This window comes from Gopherus flavomarginatus, chromosome 2 (assembly GCF_025201925.1).
Source record: "Gopherus flavomarginatus isolate rGopFla2 chromosome 2, rGopFla2.mat.asm, whole genome shotgun sequence".
Lineage (NCBI taxonomy): Eukaryota > Metazoa > Chordata > Testudines > Testudinidae > Gopherus > Gopherus flavomarginatus.
This window is the reverse complement of record NC_066618.1, coordinates 153,822,804-153,850,698: the sequence shown is the minus strand read 5'-3', so window position 1 is coordinate 153,850,698 and position 27,895 is coordinate 153,822,804. Positions and strand designations below refer to the sequence as shown.

At 48.6% G+C, this 27,895-nt stretch overlaps 2 protein-coding genes across 7 annotated transcripts in view; both read right to left on the bottom strand.

Annotated features, from left to right (window-relative positions):
* DGUOK (deoxyguanosine kinase) overlaps positions 1 to 964 on the bottom strand; it is a 33,394-nt gene extending 32,430 nt beyond the window's left edge. Inside the window, exon 1 of one of the 6 annotated variants that reach the window (XR_007772571.1) lies at positions 704 to 853. Coding sequence is in view for 4 of the 6 variants with exons in the window: in XM_050940234.1 (XP_050796191.1) it covers positions 704 to 812 (109 nt within the window). In the remaining 2 variants the exon portion in view is untranslated. Of the gene's footprint in view, positions 1 to 703; positions 858 to 887 lie in introns of those variants that run through there. The other 5 variants (XM_050940238.1, XM_050940234.1, XM_050940235.1 and 2 more) reach the window with 5 other exon arrangements.
* Positions 965 to 8,159: 7,195 nt separating this feature from the next.
* Positions 8,160 to 26,898, bottom strand: ACTG2 (actin gamma 2, smooth muscle). The gene is made up of 9 exons (XM_050940195.1): positions 26,792 to 26,898; positions 21,358 to 21,517; positions 15,673 to 15,801; positions 14,077 to 14,187; positions 13,227 to 13,311; positions 12,103 to 12,264; positions 11,180 to 11,371; positions 10,075 to 10,256; positions 8,160 to 8,412 (listed from the first exon to the last, which is right to left on the bottom strand). The coding sequence occupies exons 2-9, from the start codon at positions 21,481 to 21,483 to the stop codon at positions 8,269 to 8,271; spliced, it is 1,131 nt and encodes a 376-aa protein (XP_050796152.1). The 5' UTR covers positions 21,484 to 21,517; positions 26,792 to 26,898; the 3' UTR covers positions 8,160 to 8,268.
* Between the last annotated feature and the right edge of the window lie 997 nt (positions 26,899 to 27,895).

The window sequence follows — 27,895 nt, the reverse complement described above, 5'->3', positions numbered from 1 at the left end:
CCCAGCTCCTCTCACACCCCCCTCTCCTCACAGCCCCCACCCAGCTCCTCTCACACCCCCTCTCCTCACAGCCCCCACCCAGCTCCTCTCACACCCCCCTCTCCTCACAGCCCCCACCCAGCTCCTCTCACACCCCCCTCTCCTCACAGCCCCCACCCAGCTCCTCTCACACCCCCCTCTCCTCACAGCCCCCACCCAGCTCCTCTCACACCCCCCTCTCCTCACAGCCCCCACCCAGCTCCTCTCACACCCCCCTCTCCTCACAGCCCCCACCCAGCTCCTCTCACACCCCCCTCTCCTCACAGCCCCCACCCAGCTCCTCTCACACCCCCCTCTCCTCACAGCCCCCACCCAGCTCCTCTCACACCCCCCCTCTCCTCACAGCCCCCACCCAGCTCCTCTCACACCCCCCTCTCCTCACAGCCCCCCCAGCTCCTCTCACACCCCCCTCTCCTCACAGCCCCCCCAGCTCCTCTCACACCCCCCTCTCCTCACAGCCCCCCCAGCTCCTCTCACACCCCCCTCTCCTCACAGCCCCCCCAGCACCTCACACCCCCCTCTCCTCACAGCCCCCCCAGCTCCTCTCACACCCCCCTCTCCTCACAGCCCCCCCAGCTCCTCTCACTCCCCTCCCCTCCCAACCCCCCAGCTCTCCCCCCTCGCCTCACGGAGCCCCTCCTAACGCAGCGCCCCCGGCCCGTACCGATGTTGCCCTCGATGGAGAGCCGCCAGGCGGGGCCCCCGCGCCGGGCCCTGCCGAAGCAGAGTGGGAGCGCCCCGGCCGCCGCCCGCAGGGGCAACAGCGGCCTCATGCCGCAGCCCCGAGCCCGGCCCCGGCCCAGGCCCAGGCCCTGAACGAGATTTAAATCATATGCTAATTTATGCACCTCCTCCTCGGCGGCCGCCCGTGGGTTTGACGTGCGCGGATCGTCCCGTTCACATGCTGACGTAGGTCGCGTTTATTGTGGTATGCTGATTTATGCAGATGACTTTTATAATATGCTGACGTATGAACTTGCTGTTGTAGCCGTATGCAGACGTAGATCAATTGCCAGTATAATAATATGCTGATTTATGCAGATATTCATGGTACTGCTATACTGACATGGATTTGTTAGAGCAGCAAAGAATCCTGTGGCACCTTATAGACTAACAGACGTCTTGGAGCATGAGCTTTCGTGGATGAATACCCACTTCCTCAGATGCATGTCATGGATTTGATTATGGCATGCCTATTGATACGGGTTGCTATTATAATGATAGGCTGATTTATGCACATCTATGATAGTGATCTAGGGAGCATTTATTATAATAATATGCCGATTTTGCAGATCCCAGCCGATCTAGGCAGATCTCCCTGTCTGAAAACTATGCTGATTTATGCACATTTCAATTATAATGATACGTTGATACAGCTAGATTTCATTTTGTAATAATATGCTGATTTGTGCACTGTTCCAATACAATTTTACCAGCATAATTATCTGAGTATTAACTCTCCGTGTGGACACTCTTATTCCAGTTTAGATTATGTAGCTTCCCTATAATTCCAAAAAGAACAGGAGTACTTGTGGCACTTTACAGACTAACAGATTTATTTGAGCATAAGCTTTTGTGGGCTAAAACCCACTTCATCGGATGCATGCAGTGGAAAATACAGTAGGAAGATATATATATGCAGAGGACATGAAAAAATGGGTGTTGCCATATTAACTATAACAGGGGTAGGAAACCTATGGCACGTGTGCCGAAGGCGGCACGCAAGCTGATTGTCAGTGGCACTCACACTGCCCGGGTCCTGGCCACCGGTCCGGAGGGCTCTGCATTTTAATTTAATTTTTAAATGAAGCTTCTTAAACATTTAAAAAACCTTATTTACTTTACATACAATAATAATTTAGTTCTATATTATAGACTTATAGAAAGAGACCTTCTAAAAACGTTAAAATTTATTACTGGCACGCAAAACCTTAAATTAGAGTGAATAAATGAAGACTTGGCACACCACTTCTGAAAGGTTGCCGACCCCTGAACTATAACAAGAGTAATCAGTTAAGGTGAGCTATTATCAGCAGGAGAAAAAAAATTTGTAGTGATAATCAGGATGGCCAATTTCAAACAGTTGACGAGAAGGTGTAAGTAACAGTAGGGGGAAAATTAGCATGGGGAAATAGGTTTTACTTTGTGTAATGACCCATCCACTCCCAGTCTTTATTCAAGCCTAATTTAATGGTGTCAAGTTTGCAAATTAATTCCAATTCTCAGTTTCTTGTTGGAGTCTGTTTTTGAAGTTTTTTTTATTAGAGTATTGCTACTTTGAGGTCTGTAATCAAGTGACCAGGGAGATTGAAGTGTTCTCCAGCTGGTTTTTGAATGTTATAATTCATGACGTCTGATTTGTGTCCATTTATTCTTTTGCGTAGAGACTGTCCGATTTGGCCAATGTACATGGCAGAGGGGCAGTGCTAGCACATGATGGCATATATCACATTGGTAGATGTGCAGGCGAACGAGCCTCTGATAATGTGGCTGATGTGATTAGTTCCTAAGATAGTGTCCCCTGAAATGTGGACAGAGTTGGCAATGGGCTTTGTTGCAAGGATATGTTCCTGGGTTAGTGTTTTTGTTGTGTATTATCTTTGCTGATACAGATTAACATGGCTACCACTCTGAAACCTATAATTCCAGGATACTGGTATAATTCTGCCATCATAAATATAATTTCCTGTATAGACAAGCCCTTGACACCTTTTCTTAGTCAAGAACTAGACAAATTTTGAAGGACTGGGCCAAAAGAAATCGGATGAGGTTCAACAAGGACAAGTGCAGAGTCCTGCACTTAGGAAGGAAGAATCCCATGTACTGCTACAGCCTGGAGACCAACTGGCTAAACAGCAGTTCTGCAGAAAAAGACCTGGGGATTACAGTGGACGAGAAGCTGGATATGAGTCAGCAGTGTGCTCTCGTTGCCAAGAAGGCTAATGGTATATTGGGCTGCATTAGTAGTAGCATTGCCAGCAGACTGAGGGAAATTATTATTCTCCTCTATTCGGCACTGGTGAGGCCATCCAGTTTTGGATCCCCCACTACAGAAAGGGTATGGACAAATTGGAGAGAGTCCAGCAGACGGTAATGAAAATGATCAGGGGGCTGGGGCACATGACTTGGGAGCAGGTCTGCCCAGTGGATTCAGGGGGCCTGGGGCAAAGCAATTTCAGGGGCCCCTTCCATAAAAAAAATTGCAATACTATAGAATACTATATTCTTGCGGGGCCCAGGGCCTGGGGCAAATTGCCCCACTTGCCCCTCCCCCCATTCCCAGGCAGCCCTGCTTGGGAGGAGAGGCTGAGGGAACTGGGCTTGTTTAGTCTGCAGAAGAGAAGGGTGAGGGGGGATTTGATAGCAAACTTCAACTACCTGAAGGTAGGTTCCAAAGAGGATGGAGCTCGGCTGTTTTCAGTGATGGCAGAGGACAGAACAAGGAGCAGTGGACTCAGGTTGCTGTGTGGGAGGTTTAGGTTGGATATTAGGAAACACTATTTCACTAGGAGGGTAGTGAAGCGCTGGAATGGGTTACCTAAGGAGGTGGTGGAATCTCCTTCCTTAGAGGTTTTTAAGGCCCAGCTTGACAAAACCCTGGCTGGGATGATTTAATAGGGATTCCTGCTTTGAGCAGGGGGTTGGACTAGATGACCTCCTGAGGTCTCTTCCAACCCTAATCTGGTGGGGTTTAGCTAGCATGTGCTATCTAAACACCACCTAAACTCAGACTTTTTCCTAATCAAGACAAGGTGTTAAAATCAATTTAAACTGGGCTGTATTTATATCATGAAGTGTAAATCAACTCCTTAACAATGTAAATTAAATCCATTTCAGAGTGCCCACACCTTAATTCTAGGATTATTGTATTTGAGACCAGATGCCACCTCTCCGCTCCAGAAAAGAGGTCTGGCATGACTCACATGGGAGTATTTGTTACCCACTTGATGCCAACTGGGTAGCAATATATTAACAAGAGCAAAGGTATTGCCATCTGTAACAGAGCCAGTCAACACCTGATCACTCCCTCATGGCCAGAGGTCACTCTGCAGTACCATGCCTCTCTTTCTTCATCTTCAGGACCCCTTACTCAGCACATTTTTTCTGTGGTCCTCCTTGGGTTTTGGGATTATTCACAGAAAATTACTTCAAACTCTCCAATTAAAATCCAACAAACAAAAATCTCTCTTCCTACTCCCAGGCCTTTCTGTCTGGAATACTCTGCAGTCTTTCCCTGGCTTGTTCAGGGTTCTCCCAGGACTGCCTGCAAAGCTTTGCAGTCCCTTTTGTTTGTCCCCCTGCTTGCGTCTCTCCCAGGCCTTCCTACAGGTTTGCCTACTTTCTAATCACACAAAACCGAACACCTCTGCCCTGAAGCCCTACCCCATCCCTTCTCTGAGGCCCTGCCCCCATTCATTCCTTCCCCCCTCCCTAGCTCACTGTCCTCCACCCTCACTCACTTTCACTGGGCTGGGATAGAAAGTTGGGGTATGAGAGGGGGTGAGGGCTCCAGCTGAGGGTGCAGATTTTGGGGGCGGGGGCCAGGGATGAGAGGTTTGGGGTGCAGGAAGGGGCCCAGGGCTTGGGAAAGGGGTTGGGATGTTGGAGGGGTATGGACTCTGGGCTGGAGGTGCAAGCTCTGGGTGGGGGCAGAAATGAGGGGTTCAGGGTGAGGAGCGGGCTCTGGGCTGGGTCAGGGGATTGGGGTGTGGGAGGGGGGATGAGGGCTCTGGCTGGGGATGTGGGCTCTGGGGTGGGGCCAGGGATGAGGGGTTTGGGGTGCAGGAGCGGGCTCAGGGCTGGGGCAGGGGTTTGGGTTGTTGGCGGGGGTGCGAGCTCCAGAAGTTGGGGTGCAGGAGAGGACTCCGGACTGGGGGAGGGGATTGTAGTGTGGGAGGTGGTTCTGGGTCAAAGTGGTGGAAGCTCCCCGGATGCGGTTGCCAGGTCCCTGCAGCCCCTAGGCCAGGGGTGGGCAAACTTTTTGGTCCGAGGGCCACATCTGGGGAAGGAAATTGTGTGACAGGCCCTGAATGCCCGGTGATGGAAGGGAACTCTACAGGGTGTAGCATGGGGGAGCTGTATAAGGGATGTTACTGAGATGGACTCATGGGGTGTGGCATGGGGGAGGGAGGGGTTCTATGGGGCAGTACTGGGGACTCCTAGGGGCCCTGCCAGCAGTGACACCAAGGGGGCCATACCAGGCACCACAACGGGCAGAGTCACCCTAGCTGGGATGGGAGCAGCCCCATGGCGATTTTGAGGCTCTCGAGGGTGGGGCCATAGGAGACCGCCGCCTAGTGGCAGGGGGCTGCTGTGTAGGGGCGGGGTTCCGATCCTGGAAACAGTGCAGTGATGTCGCGGTTTGCACAGTTTGGCTCTGCATGCAGAAGATGGAGCTCATAAAGGGAATTGTGTGTTGGGGCTGGGGAGCTCCAGGCAGAGCAGGGCAAACCCCTGACCCTGCTCCCTAGTGAGAGCTTGAGGGCCAGATAAAAACGTCTGACGGGCCAGAAGCGTAGTTTGCCCACTCCTGCCCTAGGCACATGGGCGGCCAGCGAGGCTCTGCACACTGCCCTCGAGCCCGCAGGCACTGCCCGTGCAGCTCCCGTTGGTCACAGTTCCCAGGCAATGGGAGCTGTGGAGCCAGCACTTGGGGCAGAGGCAGCACACGGAGCCTCCCTGGCTGCCCATGCACCTATGGGCCACAAGGACCTGTCCACTGCTTCCAGGATCCATGCAGAGCTAGGGCAGGCAGGAAGTCTGCCTTAGCCCCAGGCCCCCGCTGAGCAGCCAACCGGACTTTTGACAGCCCAGTCAGCAGTGCCGACCAGAGCCACCAAGGTCCTTTTTCAACCAGGCATTCCGGTCAAAAACCGGACACCTTATAACCCTATCTTCCTACCTGAAGAGCTTTTGCACTCTGTTTGGTCAGTGTAATGGAGCAGTGTCCGTTTTCCCTAGCCCAAGAGCTGGCTTTGGAAGTTCAAATGTTGCTCCCTAGAGAGGAGGTTCCCAGTTCTTTCTTTGGTTGGACCACCTCTAGGTGCTAGAGCTGATTGGAACATGGGGGTGTGGAGGAGAAGGTGTTTCAGTGGAAAATTTTGTTGAAATCTTCAGTTGAAAACACTTTTTTTTTTTTACAAAAAAAATTGCTGAAATCTAAATTGTTTTCAGCTGAAGATTTTCAGGTTTTTGGTTTCTCCAAAGAAAAATAAGGACCACAGACAGCTTCCACAAATGTTTTGTTTTGCCAAAAACTCAATTTCCCCATCAGAAAGTTTTGAGGGAAGATTTTCTCCCAGCCCCAGGCTATGGACCCTCGACATAAGGGCATGGCACATAGGTAGGGATCTTCATTTTCCATTTTTATTGTATTTAAATTTTCCAGGTAATTTATCTGTGTTTATTACTAAAAAACAAAAACAGGTGAAAATTGGTGGAAAAAAACTATTAATTTTTCTGGGTAAATATCAGGGTTTATTTTGGTGGACAGAAGGACAGTGGGGGAAGTATTCAGTGGATTAATGCTTTGATGAATGGAATTTAATGTGGTTTGCTGCAGAACTAAAACAGAACTCAAAACACAATGCTACCTCTGAATTTAAGAAAACAGTATCTCTCTAATCCCCAAATAAACCTTTTCATTTGAATAAACAGTTTACTGCTATAGACTTAGCCTATAAATATTTACTTTTAATAACTGGGCCACAGTATTGCTGCGCCTACACTCAACTTCATCCTTATCTCCTGTTTTTGTTTTTTAAAAACTTTTGAATTCTTCCTTGTGTGCTGAAACACATTCTGATACCAATTTTTGTTTTCTTCCCATTTTAGTGGGTCAGATCTTTAAACTGTTTCCTGCTAACAGCTTGAAATGTGTCCATGGTGAGCATGAGATTCATCAGTACGTTCAGATGCGCAGGCACTTCAGGGCTTGCATGGGTGCCTGTTTGTTTATTGTGTGCTTCTTCTAGAGTTACGTCCACAGGCTGCTTTGCATATACACACAGACTAATGTATTATCGTAATACATATGTTGCATTTTCCTAATAAAATAAGTTTTTTTATATATATATTTGCATCATATAAAAGGAGGGTGAAAATCGGGGTGGGAAGAATAATCCTTTTTGTAAAACCCGAGATTTTTTCTGTAAAAATCAGTTTAAACTGAAAACAAAGGGGCTTACATATAGAACTCGCTTGCTCTCCTGTCCTTTCTCTCCCCCTCCCCCATCAGCTCCTTTTGTCCCTGTTTTTTCTGCTCTGCAGGGGGGCAGGAATAATTTGTATAGTGGGGGTGCAAAGAGCCATTGAACCAAACTGTAAATCCTGTATAAAATGGAAACCACTTCAAGTACCGCATCCCCAGGTCCCCCAGTTGCAGCAGCTATGCTGCTCTGTATAGTTAATATATTTTAAATTCCCTTTTATTCTCATTTTTTTCTTGTTCCCCTTCCCTTGGTCCCTCTCCCCCGCCCCCAGTCCCATCCACTTTTCCTGGTGTCAGTTTCCCCCCCCCATCTTCCTGCCATCCCCTTCCCTGGTAGCTCTCCCACATCCTCCTAAGGAAGTTTGTTTTACTTGCTGCTGCAGCAGTAAGTATACTGAGGGAAGGAAAGTTAGGGGTCCAATCACCCACTCAGATTTCCCTCCTCCCACTTCCTTTGGCCCATGACCTCCCCCCACTCCCAAATTGGTCTCTGTCCTCCTTCCTAGGTGGGCCTACCCCCCTACTTGAGGAACACTGCCCTAGGAGGACTCTTAGGAATCCCCACCCCGCACTGCCACCTGTGCAACTTTGATATGGAAATTACACCCTCATCAGAAAGAGACTGAATGGGAGACATGGGCCAATTTTGAAAGGAGTATTATCATGATAAACAGGTAATTCTTCAAAGGGCTGGACAAACAAACAATGCTGCAAGGCAATTGTGCGCAGCTGAACTGGGGCTCTGGCCTGCACCAAGGATGCTAGATCCTGCAACTATTCGCCCATTCTTATTCTCGGATTGCAGCTTTAAACCCCCCCACCGCGACCCCCATCCTACAGAGAAGATCACCCATTGAACTGCAGCCCCACAGCCTGCTGGGAAGGCAGGGAACAAAGCACCACACGCAGGGAAGGCGTGAAAAAAAAGTTTTAATGCTTTTTAAATGGTTAGAAATAATTGCAAAGGGAGAGAAGGAACTGGGAAGCACCCGAGGTCCTGAAGAACGGGCGCTCTGTCTTTAGAAGCACTTCCTGTGGACAATGGAAGGGCCAGCCTCATCATATTCCGGTTTGCTGATCCACATCTGCTGGAAGGTGGAGAGAGAGGCCAGGATGGAGCCTCCGATCCAGACGGAGTATTTACGTTCAGGGGGGGCGATGATCTGTCAAAACAATTGCAGACAGGATCTGGTTATAAGGTGAAACAAGGCTGCACACTTCCAGAAACCACAGTTATGGTATGGGCACCTAGATATACAGACTAAGAGCTGGTCTATGCTTAAAAATTAGATTGACTTAGCTACATTGCTCGGGGCTATGAAAAATTTCATATCCTGAGTCCCATAGTTAGGTCGAACTAACCCCCCAGTGTAGATGCTGCTAAGTTGCTGGAAGAATTCTTCCGCCGACCTACCCACTGCCTCTCAGAGAGATGGATTAACTACAGTGACAGAAAAACCCCTTCTGCCAATGTAGGAAGCATCTAAACTACAGCAGCACAACAACAACCGGAGTTGTTGTGTAGACCCACAGCCTTAGACAGACAGGTCTGATCCCGCAAAGTGCCGAGCGCCCTCCATTCTCATTGAGCTGAACGCAAGGGGAGGGCCTGACCCAAAGGTCTTTGAAATCAATGGGAGTCTTTCCACCGACTCCACCTGGCTTTGGATCAGGCCCTAAGGGCATGCCCCACCTCACAGGATTGGATCCATAAAAAGCAAACCAGTTTCTGTTACTGCATGTGTGGACTTGGACTCAGTGGTAGGTAATTACTTCTCCTTATAAGCTACAGGAGAAGTTTTTTTTTTTTTTTTTTACAGTTCTTAAGGGCTTTAGGAGCACAGGCTCTTTGGGACAGGGACTGTCTTTTTGTCTGTGTACAGCCCCAAGCAAAGTGGTTCCTGGTCCAGAGAGTTTAAGGCCAGACAGGACCACTAGATCATCTAGTCAGACCCTCTGTGTATTACAGGCTACCAACACCGGCCAGCACCAACACACCAAACCCAATAACCAAGATTAGGCCAAATGACTGGGGCTTTTAGAGGCCCTGGTGAGATAATTCATACATAATAATAAATCCTATCGAAAGTCCCTTGTTTGCTTTGTATTAAATCCTCCCCTGTAGTATTAACAAGCAGCTTTCTGGAGTTAGAAACTTTTGGGCCAAGCATGCACTGCATGGCTCTTCAATACTGAGCACAGTGGCAAGTTTGTGTGAGAGAGTCACGGATCGGAACTACTTTGTTATTAAAAGGTGACTTCTGCCCAAGTAGCAGAGCATCATGCTCAGTTGTGTGAGTTAATGGAACAAAGGGCATCAAACTATGGATGTGAAATTCTGGTCATCAGGACGACCTTCGAAATGTGGGAAAAACAAAGGATCTACATGGATATTTTGATTTAGAGTCACTGGGAGAAGTTTTACTGCCCAACTTTTTCTGAAGTAACTCTGCGCGATCAGGTTGTAGATGGTGTGTGGAGGGCAGGGGAATCTCAAACTTCATTGCACCTCGACCCCCTTCTGACAACAAAAATTACTACACAACCCCAGAAGGGGGCACCAAAGCCTGAGCCTGCCCAAGCCCCGCCACCTCAGGCGGAGCGGAGGGGACAAAGCTAAAGTGGGGAGCCTATAACCTGAACCCCACCATCCAGGGCTGAAACCCTTCGGCTTTGGCGCCAGGCAGTGGGGCCCAGCAAGTCTAACACCAGCCCTCTAACGGAGTTGCAACCCACTTTGGGGTCCTGACCCACAGTTTGAGAGCCACTGGTGTAGAGAGAGAGAAGCCCAACCCGCTGCCTAGCAGCCAATAACCAAGACGTACTTTAATTTTCATTGTGCTTGGAGCCAGGGCTGTGATTTCCTTTTGCATCCTGTCCGCGATCCCAGGGTACATGGTGGTGCCCCCGGAAAGGACATTGTTGGCATACAGGTCCTTACGGATGTCGATGTCGCACTTCATGATGGAGTTGTAGGTGGTCTCGTGAATTCCAGCAGACTCCATGCCTGGGGGAAGCAGCACATACATGATCAGTGTTGTGTTACACAGGGAGAGACTGCTCACAACCCCTTTCTTTCTTCAAAGCCTGATCCTCTCCCTCTGGAGTCCGTGGGAGTTGCTCCATTGATTGCAATGAGAGGTGCATCAGGACATCAGTGCATACATAACCTATTCCCTTATAACTTGAATCTTCGTGTACACCTAGCTAGTGGGGTGGTTGCTTTACACAGGCCTATGAATAGTTACTACAGTGATCTGTGCTTTATAGAAGTGACAGACCAGCCTAGGGTCAAGCAGCAAGTCCAGCCTCTGTACTTCGATTGTGATCTCTTTAGGGACTGGTTTTTGGTTTTGCATTTGTACAGCACCTAGCACCTGGGCACCACAGCAATACAAATAATATCTATGCACTTGTTATTGTGTAGCAATGCCTGCATCTTCTATCCCCAGGCCAAGAGGTTCTAACTAAACCCAAAGGCCAAACTCTGCTCTCACGTATACCAGTGATGCTTTCAGTGACATTTGCCTTGAACCCATATAACCAAGCAGAGCACTCCTCCTTTTCTCCTATTCACGGCAATTAGCAGAGAAAACAAACCACGATCACCTGAGGAATTGCACCCTCTTAAATTTGCCTCAAGCATTTACAAGGGAGACTCCCACTGTGGAAAATATGGACTGTAGAAGGGTGGGGGAAGATGTTACTAGTATATCCCCATCCCATCTGTCCCAGTATTTAAACTGATGGAAAAATAAATAACCCAACCAACCTACCCTCCCTTTGCCCCTCTCCCGCCGTATCAGTGAATATATTTAGAAATGGGCTCTACCCAACCCATCAGATCCAAAAGGCCTCATGCTCTGGATCCAGATCTGAAAGTTGCAGAATCTTTACATGAAAAGGGGGTGGGATGGAATGGACCCTCACCAATGAAGGACGGTTGGAAGAGGGTTTCTGGGCAACGGAAACGCTCGTTGCCGATGGTGATAACCTGACCGTCAGGCAGCTCGTAGCTCTTCTCTAGAGAGGAGGAAGACGCAGCTGTGGCCATCTCGTTTTCAAAGTCCAGGGCCACGTAGCACAGCTTCTCCTTGATGTCGCGCACGATTTCTCGTTCGGCTGTGGAAGGCAGGAGCAAGTGCTGTTAGCTATGCAGCTCTGACATGGTCTCCATTCCACTGGGGCAAAGGTGGGGAGCACCAAGCAGTGGTGGAGCAGGGCTGTCAGAACTATGGGACCCATTTTCATTTAACTGTGAGAGTTGATTAACTAGGGGAACAAGCTACCTAGGGAAGTGGCAGATTCTCTGTCTCTTGGGGTCTGCAAATCAAGTCTAGATGCCTTTCTGGAAGATGCTTTAGCCAAACACAAGTTATTGGGCTCAATACAGGGGTAACTGGAGACAACTGAATGGTCTGTGATATACAGAAGCTCAGATTAGATGATCCCTTCTGGCCTTAAACTTTATGAATTTAGTCTGGCCTGATATCATGAGATGTGACCTCTGCCAGCAGAGAACTGTGTCGTCATTAAATATTGTCCCTCATCTGTAACCTCCTTTTGCCCCCCAACTCACAAGTCTCACATCACCCTCTAGCACCTCATTAAATGCCACCCCTGTTGTCTCATGAGACAACAGAAGTGATTACACAACAGATCTAGCTGTAATGTGATCAGAATCTTTCCCACTCCCTCTAGATACCAATGGCACCTTCTCTCCACAGTGCTCTGAGGGATCCATTGGCTCTAAAAGCTGAGTTTCCCCACTTGGCACTCATTAACCTGCCCCCTCTCTTCCCAGGTCTCTGTGCCAAACCCAGAGGGACCAGACCAAATGCTCCCCTTCGTACCAGTGGTGACGAAAGAGTAGCCTCTCTCCGTGAGGATCTTCATGAGGTAGTCCGTAAGATCGCGACCAGCCAGGTCGAGACGCATGATCGCATGGGGCAGAGCATATCCTTCATAGATGGGGACGTTGTGAGTGACACCATCCCCGGAGTCCAGAACGATACCTGGAGACAATGGAAAGAGCGGAGTTAAAAGACGGTTCATGGATCTGCTGGCCCTGCATCTCTCTTACGTGCAGAGAGCAAAGAGAAATGTGTGCCTCAGTTATTAACATAATTCCACTCCTCACAACAAGCTGAGCTCTTCAGAGAGAAAGTACCATCCAGGGGTTGGGGCACTAGCATAGGACATGGGAAACCCAGGTTCAAATCACTGTTCCACCCCAGCCTTCCTGTGTGACCTTGAACAAATCATTCTATGCCTCAGTTCTCTGTCTGTACCATGGGGATAACAGCACTGCCGTGCCTCACAGGGGCAGCTGAGGACAAATATGTTAAAGTGTGTGAGGCCCTCAGATCTCTACCTATCTAAATACCTTAGATTGGCAAAGAGAGAGACATTTGACTGAAAATACTTTTGCCCCCAGCAGGGCTAAATGCTCTGTTCCGGTATGTAAAAGAGGGGGATGGTAGCAGGAAGTTATAATAATTTTGTGATGCATGGATAGATATCCCTGGCAAGCTTGCCAGCCTGTACACCAAGAGGATGCATTCAAATGGAAGGGTTTGCCTGTCTTTGCCCTCCCATCTGGCTAGCACAGACACTGCCGTCACTAACAAGTTCTAGCCAGCGGCAGCTTAGGTCATGCTGTGCTCTTGCCTGGAGGAGTAGCAATACATGCTGCACCAAGGCCCCAGGCCTACTAAGAGAAAGCTTACTCTGTGCCATCACGAGATCTATTATAGGGGACACAGCTGCCAGCATCCCTGCTCCATCTCAGAGTTGCTCCCCAAAAAGAGCAGGATTTAGGCGGACCAATAGTCTGGGCATCTACCCAGTAGTGGATTTAAACGGTCCTGAGAAAATGCAGCTCCCATTGAATTCAGTGAGAACTGTGAGTGCGCGGCACTCCTGCAAAATCAAGCCGACAGCACATACGCCTCATCAGTGGAAGAGAACTACTCACCAGTAGTACGGCCAGACGCATAGAGGGACAACACAGCTTGGATTGCAACGTACATGGCGGGGACGTTAAAGGTTTCAAACATGATCTGAAAAGAATTCCAATTCAAATGTTCAAGGTCAGTGCATCACCAGGTGCAGAATGCACACATTTACATGTAATGCATTCCGAAGTGCATTGCTGACTGCGTGACGTCCGATGCGTGCGCGCGTACACACACCAATCTAGAGACAGGAGGGTGCTGAAATGCAAGATGTGCTGCTGTTATCACAGAAACACCTGGGGCGGTTGGGCCCACAATGCACCCAATAGCCCAGTGAACATAGGTTGAGTTTTCAGTATCCAAACTCTTCAACCGCCATCTGGGGTGGGGCTTAGCTGGGTAAATAGAGAATTATATCATCCACTGCAACAGCAGAACCTCTGGGTTTCTGATCTGCTAGTTATGGATATTCTCCGCATGGTGTGGATAGGGGACCTCACCCATAGATCCCATAGAGTAAGATCTAAGGGCATCCTATTCTACAGATGGACCAGCACCTCCCCCAGCTCAGCTGTATTTCTGCTGATAACTTCCAAGAAGGGATCAAGTTGGCATTTGCCATCTAACCAGTTGTGGGCCATTTTTCTCCAGCAATGATATCAGCAAAGGCTGGACATCAGGCAGCTAAAGCAAAGCTCTTCAGCTACGGATCTAGCTTCTCAGATCCCAACACACTAAAGATTTTTCGGGGACTCCAGAAGCGCAAGAGTCCCCCCAACCAGTATACAGTCTGGTTGGATTTTCCCCTGGATGGGACAGTGCCGACTATGAGACAAGTAGAGGGAACATTCCAGGAAGTTGATGTTTTACCTGGGTCATCTTCTCACGGTTCGCCTTGGGGTTCAGGGGTGCTTCTGTGAGAAGGGTGGGGTGTTCTTCCGGAGCCACTCGTAATTCATTGTAGAAAGAGTGGTGCCAGATCTAGGCCGGAGGAGACAAAACAACAATGGAGTGAGTGGTGAGTGAGTGAGCTCAGACTCCGTGCTGAAGGATCAGTTCTTCTAACTGACTCCATTGAGGGAACGGATATGGGCCTGTCTGCATTGGGGATTCGCAGCAGTTTCAGCCATCAGTGCAGCTGAACCAGGGCAAACTCCTTGTGTACAATGGCTAAACTGAAACTTGCTCTGGCGCAGCTTACTCCAGTTTAAAGCAGATGTAAACACGACTGGTGCATGTGGCGGCTTTGCCCTGTCCACACCAGGGGTTGGCAGCAGTGTAGCTATGCTGGTGACTGGAATTGGGGTGAAGCCTCAGCATGGACCAGACTTTGGTCTAGAAATGCACCTGAGCTGGAAAATCCAGACTCACCACATTAACCCCTTTCAGCCCCAAAATTAAACTGCAGCTAGAATGCAGCCACAAGACTGCAGCTTGGGAGTGAAGCAAAGAGTCAATGGGGCTCAGATTTTGGGGGCCTGGTCCTACCTCCATCCACCCACCCATGAGATTAAAACTGAGATTAAAACTGAGGGCTTGATTTATGATAAAAGGAAACTGAATTTGTACAGCTGGGCTAACATACAAGTTGGGGTCTGCAGTGGGAAGGAGGGGAAGTGACCATCCATCAGGTGTGTAAGCCACATGGAATGAGAGGGATTGATTAGGATGGTTCAGGGAGGTGGGGGAACAGCTCGGAGAGATAAGAGGACATTAAGCAAAGGGGAATACTGGCTGTACATCAGGAAACACTTCCTGAGGCTGTGAAGTCATCTCCCCAATGAATGGGACAGCAGATTGGACAAAGCCCTGAAAATTAGAGAGGTTTCTGTAGCTGCCATGAAGTGTGCCATGTTCCCCTCTAATGGCTGGCCCCCATGGCAGATAACAGCTTATTACCGTCAGCAACTGATGGAGTCATTCCTTTAGCTCAAGAGGTAGAGGCCTGTGGTTTGGAGATAAAGAGTAAAGTATTCAACCTTCAACCCACAGAGGAGGCTGTTATGTAAATGCTGTAGAAAACAGTCCTGCTTTGGCCACAGCTGATGTACAATGGAAGGACTTCGGCATTGGACCCAACAATAGAAAATTCACACAAGTGTCACCACCACAGTCATTGGCTGACACACGGGGAACTGCCAGAGCTAAAAGTGCGAGCTGCTACAGATTGAGCCAAAGAGCCAGCCTCCCTCGCGGGGGCTGTTAAACTCATCCTCCGAGATCAGGCGCAGGCGGGGGACTTGCAACACCATCTCCAGCGAGTAACACGAGTACATTTTGAAATTAGGAAAGGAAAATTAAAATAACCCTTGACTGGCTCACTGGTTTTTCTATTCGACTCTGCAGAAGAGTGGGATTCTTAAAGGCAAATGATCAAAACCATTTGAAAAATAACAGTGGAGAAAGTTTGGTGGGTTTTCTTTTTGCTGATTGAGTCCAAAGGAGAACAAGAGCTCCCTGTCCTACCTTCTCCATGTCGTCCCAGTTGGTGATGATGCCATGTTCGATGGGGTACTTGAGAGTAAGGATTCCTCTCTTGCTTTGAGCCTCATCCCCTACGTAGCTGTCTTTCTGGCCCATACCCACCATCACACCCTAGAAAACAACAAGGGAGATGTTAACTGCCAAGCTCGCCTCCATGGGACAGAAGAAAACTGTCCGGTAGCTCAGATACTCACACTGATCCATGCACCTATTTATCGTACCGTCGTGGGCAGCAGAAATATTGGGCAAAACTTGAGGTTCTTACTCAGTTTTCATTCAGTCTGACCTTAGGGCCAAACTAATGGGCTCTAATGAGACTATTCCCAGATGAAGGCGTCATTCAGCCACTATTTGCACCTGTGGAGTTTATTCCTGCTTGAAACTGGGGTGAGCTGTGCCAGTGCAAATTACACTGATGTCATACCAGTGGCTGAAATTGGGGCAAATTCACAGTGTAGGCAGGCGTCCCTCCATGGAGCAGCAACAGTATCAGAATCAGGCCCTTAGAAATGGTTTGAGGCCAGATCCTGATCGCCGGTTAGTCCAGAATCCATAGAGCTGCTTTGGAGTTACTCCAGATTCACACCAGCACAGCCCAGCGGAGAATGAGACCCAATCAATAATCGTTTTTATGGCCAAATTCATCCGTTACCTGCCATGGATTTACATCAGGGATGATTTAGTTGTGGATTGGTCCTGCTTTGAGCAGGGGGTTGGACTAGATACCTCCTGAGGTCCCTTCCAACCCTGATATTCTATGATTCTATGATACATTTGGCCCTTAGAACACCCCTCTTTTGCAGCAACCTTGATGCTTTTACAAATGGGAATGAAACAACATGAAAAACCTTCCATGGCGTTGGCAGAATGACACAGCGGCAAGGTCTAGCAGACTGAACATGGGGCCGGGCACCAGGAACTCCTGAGTCCCAACTCCATCTCTGACACGGGAGTCAAGCCTGCTCCCAATGGGGGTCAATTGGAGTTTTGCTGTCCGGCTTCTATAAGAACAGGGTCAAGGCTTACCACTGGCTATGAAGTCTTGGCATTGTCATTTACTCTGTATGGGTCTGTCTACACTGCATTGTAACAGGGTGACCAGATGTCCCGATTTTATAGGGACAGTCCTGATTTTTGGTTTTTTTCTTATATAGGTTCCTATCACCCCCCAACCCTATCCCGATTTTTCACATTTGCTGTCTGGTGACCCTACATTGTAAACTCAGATCTGCAGACCCTGGCTTGCGGACTCAGTGTTTCAAAGCCTGCACTTGAGCGTCCACACTGCATCATAAACCTGGGTTTACAATTGCTGGCCCTGGGTTTCACAGCTGTGCTGAAGCGTCTGTACTGTGCCAGGCAGACCTTCTGCCTCGGGTCTGCGACTTGAGCTGCGTCCACACTGCAAAGTGACAGGGTTGGACCCAAGTCACAGTGGGATTCAGGCTCTAACCCCCCCACCCCCCCAGCAGAGTCCTAGGGCACAGATTCTGAATATCTGCTAACTCAAGTCAGTCGCAAGACTAAGGTGTCCAGCTCCAGTCTGGATCACCCTGATATTGGACATTGGACTATAACCTGTGGAACTAATTTTGAAAGAACTCTTTGCAACTCCAAAGTTCACTATCTTTTCTATGAAACTGACCTAAGAATTTTATTCAAGCCTGTATGTATCACAACATTTTTACCTATAGTCACTCTTTTTTTAAATAAATTTTAGTTTAGTTAATGAGAATTGGCTGTAAGCATGTATTTGGGTAAGATCTGAAATATTCATTGACCTGGGGGCAGGGCCGTCCAGAGGATTCAGGAGGCCTGGGGTCTTCGGTGGTGGGGGACGCCCCACTTCGGTGGTAATTTGGCGGTAGGGGGTCCTTCCACTCCGGGACCCGCCGCCAAAGTGCCTCGAAGACCCGCGGCGGGGTCCCCCTGCTGCCGAATTACCAAAGACCTGGGACTTCGGCGGTGGGTCCCGCTTTGGCAGTAATTCAGCGGCGGGGGGTCTTTCCGCCCCAGAGCGGAAGGACTCCTTTCCGCCGAAGACCCGGAGCGGAAGCAGCTCTGGGGGCCCCAGCCCTGCGAGAGTTTTCCAGGGCCCCTGAAGCGAGTGAAGGACTCCGCTCCAGGGGTCCCGAAAAACTGTCGTTGGGGCCTCTGCGGGGCCTGGGGCAAATTGCCCCACTTGCCCCCACCTCTGGGCGGCCCTTCCTGGGGGGGTGATGTGCCCGATCCTTTGGGATTGGTAGGACTTTTTATATAATTAACAAGATTTTCAGTAATCCTCATCATATTTGACTTGGCTGTCTGGGTGGGAGCCCAAGGCTGGAGTCTTTTAAGGGAACTGTATTTTTGGCTTCTGGGTAACCAGTAAGGCATTGTAGGAGCTGTTTGGTTGCTGGCTTGGTGAATCTAATTATTAGAATAATCACCAGTTTGTGCGATTGTCTACCCCATTCTTTGCAGTTTGCCTTGACTGAGCAATCTCAGTGTGGGTCCTCTGGGCCCACGATCATGTGAGTGGACGGAAGAAGGGCTTGAGTTCAAACCTGTGTCAGAGCCAGGGTTAGGGTGCAGTGTATCTCCTCTCCTTTGCTCCCATCTGTAAACTGGAGATAATAAAAGGTACCTGCTTCCCAGGGGCATTGTGAGGGGTGGTTAGTTAAATGCCTGTGCAGCATTTTGAGGCCAGTGGGAGCTAAGTAACAATAAGTAGATCGTTTCAATCAGAGGCAGCTGCCTTGGCTCTGCAAATGTTGGGGGTAAAAGCCTCTTTCCTCAGATCCCAGGTCAAAATGCAACACAGGGCACCAGTAGCTCTACAGATACTCCCCTCTCAGAGCCGTAAAACCCTGACCCAATCCATGTGCCAAGCCGGCCAGTAGGAGCAGCAGGCTGACAGCAGCTGGCATTCTACCCAGCACTTGGGCTGCAGCTTTCTGCGTTAGCTGCAGGCTGGCCAGTTTCATCGGTAGAATGCTGAACGCGGCAAGCAATGTTATAAAGACACGCTGAGGCTACCACTGCCACCGATTGGGTTAACAGGGCCAACATAGCCCCTAGGATGTGACTCTGCTTGGAGAGCATACCATGCTCATCCTCGAAAACTGTCCTCCTATTAGAAAGGAAAATCAGAAGGTTCCCCCTCATACCCACCCCCCGTATTTAAATTCACAGTAACTCCACTGGCATCAGTAGAGACCTGGAGTCGCTTTCAGATCAGAACCTGGTCCATGATCTTTGTTTCGGGCCATTGAGGATTCACCCAGTTTCACTACCACCAGGATAGTTTTATCAGCTAGGACTAAAGCCTGCCCTGGAGGTAGTAAAGCAAAGTCCAACGATCAGCTATATTGAATGCTTCAGAAAGACTGAATAACCTGTGTATCATGAGAAACAGATCCTGGAGCACTCTGACAACGGGTGTCTCAAGTCAGCTTCCGGCTCCAGACAGGAGGAGATCATATACCCAGTGTCTGTCCAGACTCTCCTGTTATCATCTTGCCCTGGACTTTAGCCAAATACGCCAATAATGCTGAGAAAGAGAGGCTAGCAGGACACAGCCCAGGAATGTCATCTGAGCATGGGGTGAACTCTACAGCAGGTTCTGTGGCTGTAGAATGGGGCCCTACTTCTATGGTGCCAGACAGGTGCACGGTACTTTATTAACAAACAAGAGCAGGCTGACTCCCTGCCTTAAAGATTTTATGATCTAAGTCAAGACAAGAGCAGCAGGGGGAGATCATGAAGGAAGGATTGAGGGTGGGAAAGACTATGTGATCTATGTTCAACTGGAAGAGGCTGACGTGCACACCTCGAGACTTAGTTTTATCACATATAAAGTAGTTTACAATTAAGATTCCTTAAAGGGCTTCCACTGGGCAGACCTTTCCTTCTGGATCCTCCTTGCTTTCATGAACACATGGACCAAAGGCTCACAGTCCTTAATCTTCCCCCCAAGGACTGTGCTCTCTTCCCCCAAATCAGTTCTCGCATGCAACGCCAGCACTCCTACCCTGTTTACATTCTGGGTCTGGACGCTGAGTTACTTTCAACCCCAGTGGGATCAGACCACCAACATACTGTTATCGGGCCCCGCCTTGGTAATCCGTGCCAGACGCTATCCGAGATTCAGCCTTCGACAGGAACAAAGTCAGTGTGGAGCTGGCATTTAAATCTAACACCATTAATCCCCCAATCACAGCACTGCTTACAAAACAATTCACTTCCAGAGAACTACTTCTTTCGTGGTTCCTCCATGGTCAGCCTAAGGTTCTGACAACCCTACCTGCAACCCAGGTCCCTTCCCTGCTCCTCAACTGCATCCCCTGGAATATCCAGTCCTCCTGAAGCATTTAGAAGCATACAGGACAGGTGACATTTCCATCCAAGTTAAACTCTGGAACAGGTTCCCTAGGGAGATTGTGGAATCCCCATTACTGGAGGTTTTTAAGAACAGGTTGGACAAACACCTGCCAGGGATGGTCTAGGTTGACTTCATCCTGTCTCAGTGAGAGGGGCTGGACTAGCTGTATATATTTGGGTTTAAGAGTGCTTTGCAAACATTAATTAAGCCTCACAACGCTCCTTAGGAGGCAAGGCAGCCCCAGCCCCATTTTATAGAGGGGTAAATTGAGGCATGGAGCAGTTATGGACATTCTCAGAATCATCCCACTCATTTTGGAGGCCCAACTCGAGGCCCTTTAAGCCCAGTTTTTTCCAAAAGTGCTGACCACCCACTACTGCAGCCGAAGCCAATGGAAGCGGCAGGTGCTCAGTACCTCTTCGGATCACCCCCAGGACGTCTCAAATTCAGCTCTCAAGAACTGGGGCACACAAAAATCAGCGATGGCTTATGAAAAATGTTGGCTTCAGCCATTTGCCCAAAGTCTGCCACAGTGCTGGGAACCCCGGGATCCTGACTCCCAGGCCTGTCCTTCGTTAGTTGTATTACCATAGGAGTCTTAGTCATGAACCCACCCCCATGGTGCAAATTGCTGTACAAAGACAGAACCAAAAGACAGTCCCTGCCCATAGATGTTACAAGCATGTTCTAGGCATGAGCTAGCGATGGTTCTCAGCACATGAGCAGAACATGTTTTAGATGGCTATACGCAACCCACTGACCTCCTGGACTCTATAGAAAATTCATCAGCTACTTATCAAAACACCTATTAATCCTATGTTCACCCTTGACACATGGAATTGTAATATAAAAGTTGACCAACAATTCATCAGATTTTAGGGCCTGATTAGGATAGACTGATTGGGTCACCAACCAGGCTGGTATTAATAATGGAGATATACCTGTCTCCTAGAACTGGAAAGAACCCCCAAGGGTCATTGAATCCAGCCCCCTGCCTTCACTAGCAGAATCAAATACCAATTTTGCCCCAGCTCCCTAAACGGCCCTCTGAGCGCTTGAGCTCACAACCCTGGGTTTAGCAGGCCAATGCTCAAACCACTGAGCTGTCCCTCCCCAGTCCAAATCCAACATGCAATGCACATGAAAGAGCATCTCAGCTCAGTCCACCCCAGCCCAGATTATGCAAGTGTTTTCCATGCAGCATTCCCCTGGATTCAAATGGGACTTCCTCACGCCTTTTGTCTCAGGCTGACAGCATTTTCTTACGGAGTGGGGATTGACTGCCATTGAGGTACTGCACAAACCTGGTGACGAGGGCGACCCACTATGGATGGGAAGACAGCGCGTGGGGCGTCATCGCCGGCAAAGCCAGCCTTGCACAGCCCGGAGCCATTGTCGCAGACCAAAGCGGTGGTCTCCTCTTCACACATGGCGGAGCTGAGAGATGCTGGAATTCAGAGGCACCTGGAAGAGGCAGAGATAAAGGGGAATGTTAAAAATGACATGCAGCTCTGACTGGCTATTCAAGGATTGGACCAAATGCCACGCTCAGCTACACCCATCCGACCACAGAGGAGTCAACAGAGTGCTACAACGGAGAGCAAAATCCAACCTCACATTTTCAAGAAGTTCAACTGAGAAAGCAAGTGATATAGGAAGCAAGAAGCCGGAGCCTCAGCTGGTGCAAATCCATATAGCTCTGCTGAGGTCAGTGGAGTTACAGCAATTTTCCTCCGCTATGGGTCTGGCCTACTGAATGCAAAGATCCTACGGACTATATATTTTGTCACATACAGAGGCAGGTGAGATGGAGATAAGAGATTCAGATCACTGGGTCTATATTCACTCAGCTTTATCTGTGTCGGTCACTTCAGGGCCCACTTGGCGTGTAAAACAAATGATTTTTCATCAATCAGAAAATTCAGTCATGAAAAGGCTACACCAGTGGTTAGAACAATCTGGCAAAGGCTCAGCCAAATTAAATGAGCCTTATGCCACGCCCAAAAAGCTGCAGCGGGTACATCTTTAAGCCAGAAGGGACCATTATGACCACCTAGCCTGGCTTCCTGCAGAACACAGGCCAGAAAGCTTCACCCAGGGAGTCCTTCATCAAGCCCATAAACTCTGGTTTGACCTAGAGCCGATCTCCCAGAAAGACACCCAGTCTTGACTTAAAGAATCCAGCTGATGGAGACTTCCCCATGCCCAGTGATTTATTACCCTCACGTGTAACGTTCTTAACCTTATTTCCATTCTGGATCTGATGACCAACCAGAGGGGGAGCGTTCTGCCACCTTCCATTGCAGTCACCCCGCCTCCAGCTCTCAGCAGCTCATGCCTAAGAGCTGTTAGGAGAAGCATCTCAGTTAGACTCAGCTGCTGAGGTGGAGCATGGGGAAAGAGGCCTCCTCTAAAGTAGCCAGCTCCGAAACCTTGCAGCCAATGCCTTGGGTTGCACTTGGAAGCAGAGAGGATGCCTGGGCCTTGCCCAGAGCACAGGTGTCACAGGCCTGCACTAAACAGGCACTCCCAAAAGTCACCTTTTAGGGTTGCTTTGGAAGCCAAGTCAAGAGACCTAGGTTTGATTTGCTGTCCTGGTCTTTCCTGCAGAGGCCGGGAGCGAATCACAGAAACTAGACGTGGAGGAGACACGGCAAACTGGGGCACCATGCACCTATTGTTAAAGGTGCTCCAACAAGTTCTTTTGGAGACTAGCCTCAATTCTTCTCTCAGCTGCAGCAGCAAGTCCCATTGAACCCCAGGGACTTCAATGGGGTTGCAGTGGAGGGAGAGTAAGATTCAGCCCATTCCCTTTAAGGAAGTTTCTTTTGAGCATCTCCCTACGCTGATTGGGCCTGCACTACAGAAGTCAGTGGGAGTTTTGCCACTGATTTACACGAGCATAGGTTGAGGCTTTTCAAGAGGTGTGGTCCATGACATAACAGATGGACCCAGCTCAATGAGGAAGTGCAAACTCTGCAGCTGACGGCAGCTATGTAGTGAATGGAATGTCAAGGGGGTCCGGCTCTCATGGTTGGAAGCTTGGATGAGAGACCATCCTTGGTCTGATAGACAAGGCCCACATGAAGGCCAGGAATCAGAGAGATGTTAGAAATGAACCTGCTAAAGGGGGAATTTTATCATCATGTACCTAGCTGGCAATAGGAAAAAAAATAAATCAAGGGTTCAGAGGGGGATAATCCACCATGGAGCTGGCTATAGGTTTTAAACATCCGCCCAGCTTCAGAGGAGCTTCCTTTGATACAAGACCAGGCAGAAATAAAAAAGTCTCCAAGCCTAACTGGCTTTTTACTACAGCCCATTGGTAAATGTTAAACACAGACATAACAACAGCACTATTGGCATCAATATAACCAGAAATGGGCCCAAGGCCCAGTCTGTCCATCATTCAGTGCATGGTCCAGTGATTTGTATTTTGTTTTAAACTGCATTGCATGCGCATGAGTTTGTACACCTGGAGGAGAAAAGTCTCCAGCCACAAAGTGCAGGGAGACACTGGGCTCGTGCTATGAGCCGGATAACTCAGTTTAAGTCAGAAGAGTTGCTCTGAAATTACACAGCAGAATCTGGCCCCTTGTATATAAATAACAAAGCCAGCCATACAACTTCTCATTGTCTTTTAATGAGTTAATTTCCTCATTTGCCCTGTATTTGATAATGCTGACCCCTTGATGGGCAACCAAAGTGGGGAGATTGGAGATGCATGGTTGTGTACTGCTGTTGTGGCCAGGAACCTGTTAGCAGGAAGTAGTTGCACATTAGAAATACGGGGGCAGGGCTTGAGTCTTCTCTCATAGCACTCACTTCAGTGCAGTTACCTGTGATGGATGCCAGGCCTACCGCATAGCTCCCATCACAGAGGGATGCAACAGAAGGGGATTCCTGACCAGCTGGTAGCATTGCAGAGTAGCCCACAAGGGAAGAAATTGGGGAAGGAGATCGCTTGCAGCCTAGCAGCATTTCTGTACAGCCTGGGGGAATCATGCTAATGTATATTTCACTGCTTCCCTCAGGTCTTTTTAAAATCCCTGGGCCAGATCCGCAGCACCAATGGAGCAATGTCCTTTTACATCAGCTGAGGATTCAACCACCCACAACCATTCTTCCACTGCTGGAAAACAGTCGTTCCAGGAATTACTCAGATCCAGTGGCAGGCTAATTATCCCTCCTGTTTAAGCTTTTGGAGAGGATTTTCTACAAACTGTATGAAGTCCTCTGGCTTGTCAGCCTAGATGAACTAATGGTTCCTCCTGGCCTTAGAATCTATGAATCAAACCAGACTGAATTCCAGCCAGAACCCTAGCTCTTTTACTGTCAAACCTACTGATTCCAAATGGCTCATCCTTCCCTAAAGCAGAAGGCTAATCCATCATCTGGATACACACTAAATTAATCCATCGTGGGTATCTAATTTGGGGGCCTGCTTTGTTTTAAAAGAAAAGCGAATAGCAATAATAATGCCGTGCTCAGTCTTATTTATCGTTTTTCATCCACCCATCCCAAAGCAATTTACAAAGAAGGTCAGTATCATTTCACAGATGGGGAAACAGAGGCAATCCTGAGTCCCAAACCAGTGCTCCGTCCATGAGGCCACACTGCCTCCCCAGTAGTCCTTATTCATAGCCAAGGGTGGCAAAGCTAATAGGCTCTCCAGGGCAGGGGCTGCATCTTTCTTCAAGTGTGGTCAATGCCAGGTGGAGGCTACAGGACTAGAAATAATAATCAATCTTGCAGTCCTTACTCATGCAACTCTCCCACTAAAGTCAGTGAGAGTTTGCTTTGAGTGACCCCTGATGGAAGACACCTGCCCATGAAATAAGCTTAATATTTTACACCCCAGCATCCAATGGAAAATCCACTGTAAAAAGAGAGACATGAGGAAGTTAACATGATTGGTCAAAAATAATGCATGCGAGCCCAGTTCTAATCTACCCGTGCCAGTCACAGACGAGTTACTCCTGAGTCATGCTAGCGTAAGTGTAATCAGAATTAGGCCCCCGTGTTCAGTCAATGCAATACATACACTTCAGTGCAACTGGTAGCATATGATATGCCTCTGCAGACATTAATGCATGTTGTGAGGTCTGGAATTACACTACATGTGTGAAATATCTCTGTAGTCAGATTCTCTTCAGTTCCACCGCCTTCAATAGGAATGATTTTAGATTTATGCTGATGGAATTGGGATCAGAATCTGGTCCAATCTGACTTCAAATGGCTGTAACTCAGGGCAGAATCCAACCCTTTGTCTTTCGTTTAACCTAACATCTATCTAGAAAAGCCCCTTGGGCTCAAAGCAGAAATAAAAGTATTGGCAATTCTGTTGTGGGGGAAGAAGGGAGAGGAATACCTCAGCTTCCTGGCAGCATCAGTGGGGTAAACACGACGCCTTCCTTAACTGCAGCAGTAACACTGATCTATTCCTCCAGAATACTGGAAGACAGAGGGCTAGATGCTGATTTCATTTACACTGGTGCCAGTCTAGAGTAAGCCTAATAGCTTCCATGGAAACCAGCATCAGCCTCTAACCTACATTCCTGAGGTTAACTTCTTCACTTTGAACAGCCCTATCAACTATGGTTTCTCCCCGGAGAATATTGCAATTCCCCTTCAAGACAAATTCCCTGTTATAAGAGACCACAGAGGCATGAAGGCAGGTATCGGCTCTCTCAAAAAACACAGGCACTTTTCCTTTTATCCAGTTTGCAACGGTCCCTGATGTCCATAATTCTTTATCAGCATGAATCAGAGCCTGAGACAAACCACACTGGGGCTCGAGTAAACACAAACATGAGGCTACATCACAGGCTTTCCCAAAAATGGAAATAGTTTTCCCAACTCCTGGTTTGCAGAAGGCCACTCCCAACATTTCACTTCCTGTCTGGAGACAATGTGGAGCAGCTCCTAGAATAAGATGCAGCCCAGAGCAGGGGGAAACAAAGCTGTCAGCATTTATGCTGAGCCATGTCAATTTCAGTTTCCACTGAAGACAGAGAATTATTAAGAACAAGTGGCCAATAAGAAACAAACAAAACTGATCAATTCAAATGATCTGTTCTATGTATAAGATTAATAACCCTCCCTCCCCACTCTTCAGCCCCACCCACCAAGTTCTGGTTTGTGTGTGTTGCCCTCTGGCCCACACCTATGTCACACAAGCCTGTATCATCCAGGGGGCTGAGCACTTTGCAGGATAGGGCTCTGCAGACTCTTTGTAAGTGCCATGCACACATGCTGTAAACAATGCGTCCTAACAGCAGCCCACTTTGCTGCTGTGTTAACTTTCCTATTGCAAAACCAGAACTGTAACATGAGCGTTAAAAATCACAGCAGCCCAAAACGTAGATGCAGCCTGGCTTCTCCAGGCATTCTAGGAAAACTGCAGCAAAGTCGTTTCTGCTTGATAGCTGCAGACACTAAGATTATGCTGCATCCCAGAGTTTCTCTCTGTCTCCCTTTACATGATGCATATTTCTAAGGATCAAAGAAAGATCATGCAGCTGCTTCCCCTTTTGCTGTTACAGTCTCCACACAAGTCCCCCCAAAGGGCACATGCTGGGAGCAATTTGCAGGTGCAGCCAGAGCCCGTGACTTAACAGCAACATGATTAAAACAATGTTATTCTTGTAGGATTCCCATCTCACCCCTAGATGGACCCTCTGAACCTTAGCAAGGCTTGTGATAGCAAAGAGAGAATAGATCTTTTGCAGTACTCACCAAGTACACAAGAGTTCCTTTCCTCTGGGACTGCGCTCTGATGTGCCTTTGGTATAAATACCAGCCAGACTATGAAACCTCAGAGGCGGATCCTCCTTAAACAGAGCCCCTAAAAAGGCTAACTGATGGTGTGTTAGCCATATGGCCATATAAGGTGTTTTATTTCATTATACTGACCTTGGACTCATGGTAGAACTAAGCACAGTTAATTATTATAAGAAAAATGTATGCAAGAGTATTTGGGAGGCAACACCCCCTTAGTGAATCTGTTCCTTTTATGCTACACTTTGATAAACAAGTTCCACACAAGTCCTTATAAGCTACATTCAAAAAGGAAGTGGAGTCACCTACAATTCCTGGAGAGAGAAAGATACCAAGAATGGCATTGGGGCCTCGGCCGTCTGGCCTGTGGGCCTCACTCTCAATTCAGAGTAAAGGAGGAATGCCGGAAAAGTGGAAGTATTTCATTGAAAGCAATGATTGGAATTTGGTGCTGGTCTGCAGCTCTTGGAAATGTCTGGCTATTTATTTGGTTATTTAAACTAGGGGTATGAGCCAGCAGTTAAAAACCAATGTGAATCTAGAGTCACTCCAGATTTACAGAGGTGGACAGTGACTTAAGGCCTAATCCAGCTGCACATGAGAGCAGAGCGTGGTCCGCCATCCTGCCAATGAACCTGCCAATCCCACACAATGGCCCCGATCCCGCTGCCGTTGACATCGGTAGTAAAACCCCCCGTGATGTCAGCAGAAGCACCCCCAGTATGGTGGTTGTAGCAGGACAGGTGCTCAGTTGGTGTAAGCCGGCAGCATAACTCCAGTGAAGTCATGGGGCTAGGCAGACATGCACCACCTGGGTGAGGGATAGCTCGGTGGTTTGAGCATTGGCCTGCTAAACCCAGAGTTGTGAGCCCAGTCCTTAAGGGGGCCACTTAGGGATCTGGGGCAAAATCGCTACTTGGTCCTGCTAGTAAAGGCAGGGGGCTAGACTCAGTGACCTTTCATAGTCTCTTCCAGCTCTATGAGATAGGTATACATATATTATAATCTGGCCTGAGATTTAGCAGGATGTTAAAGAACAAAATACTCCCCCACCAGTCAAAC

Coding starts and splice junctions, on each gene's coding strand:
- ACTG2 (XM_050940195.1), bottom strand. CDS start 21,483: ATGTGTGAAGAGGAGACCACCGCTTTGGTCTGCGACAATGGCTCCGGG. Junction 10,257..11,179: donor CTTCCAACCGTCCTTCATTG/GTGAGGGTCCAT, acceptor TGCTTCCCCCAG/GCATGGAGTCTGCTGGAATT. Junction 8,413..10,074: donor CAAGCACAATGAAAATTAAA/GTACGTCTTGGT, acceptor TTGTTTTGACAG/ATCATCGCCCCCCCTGAACG.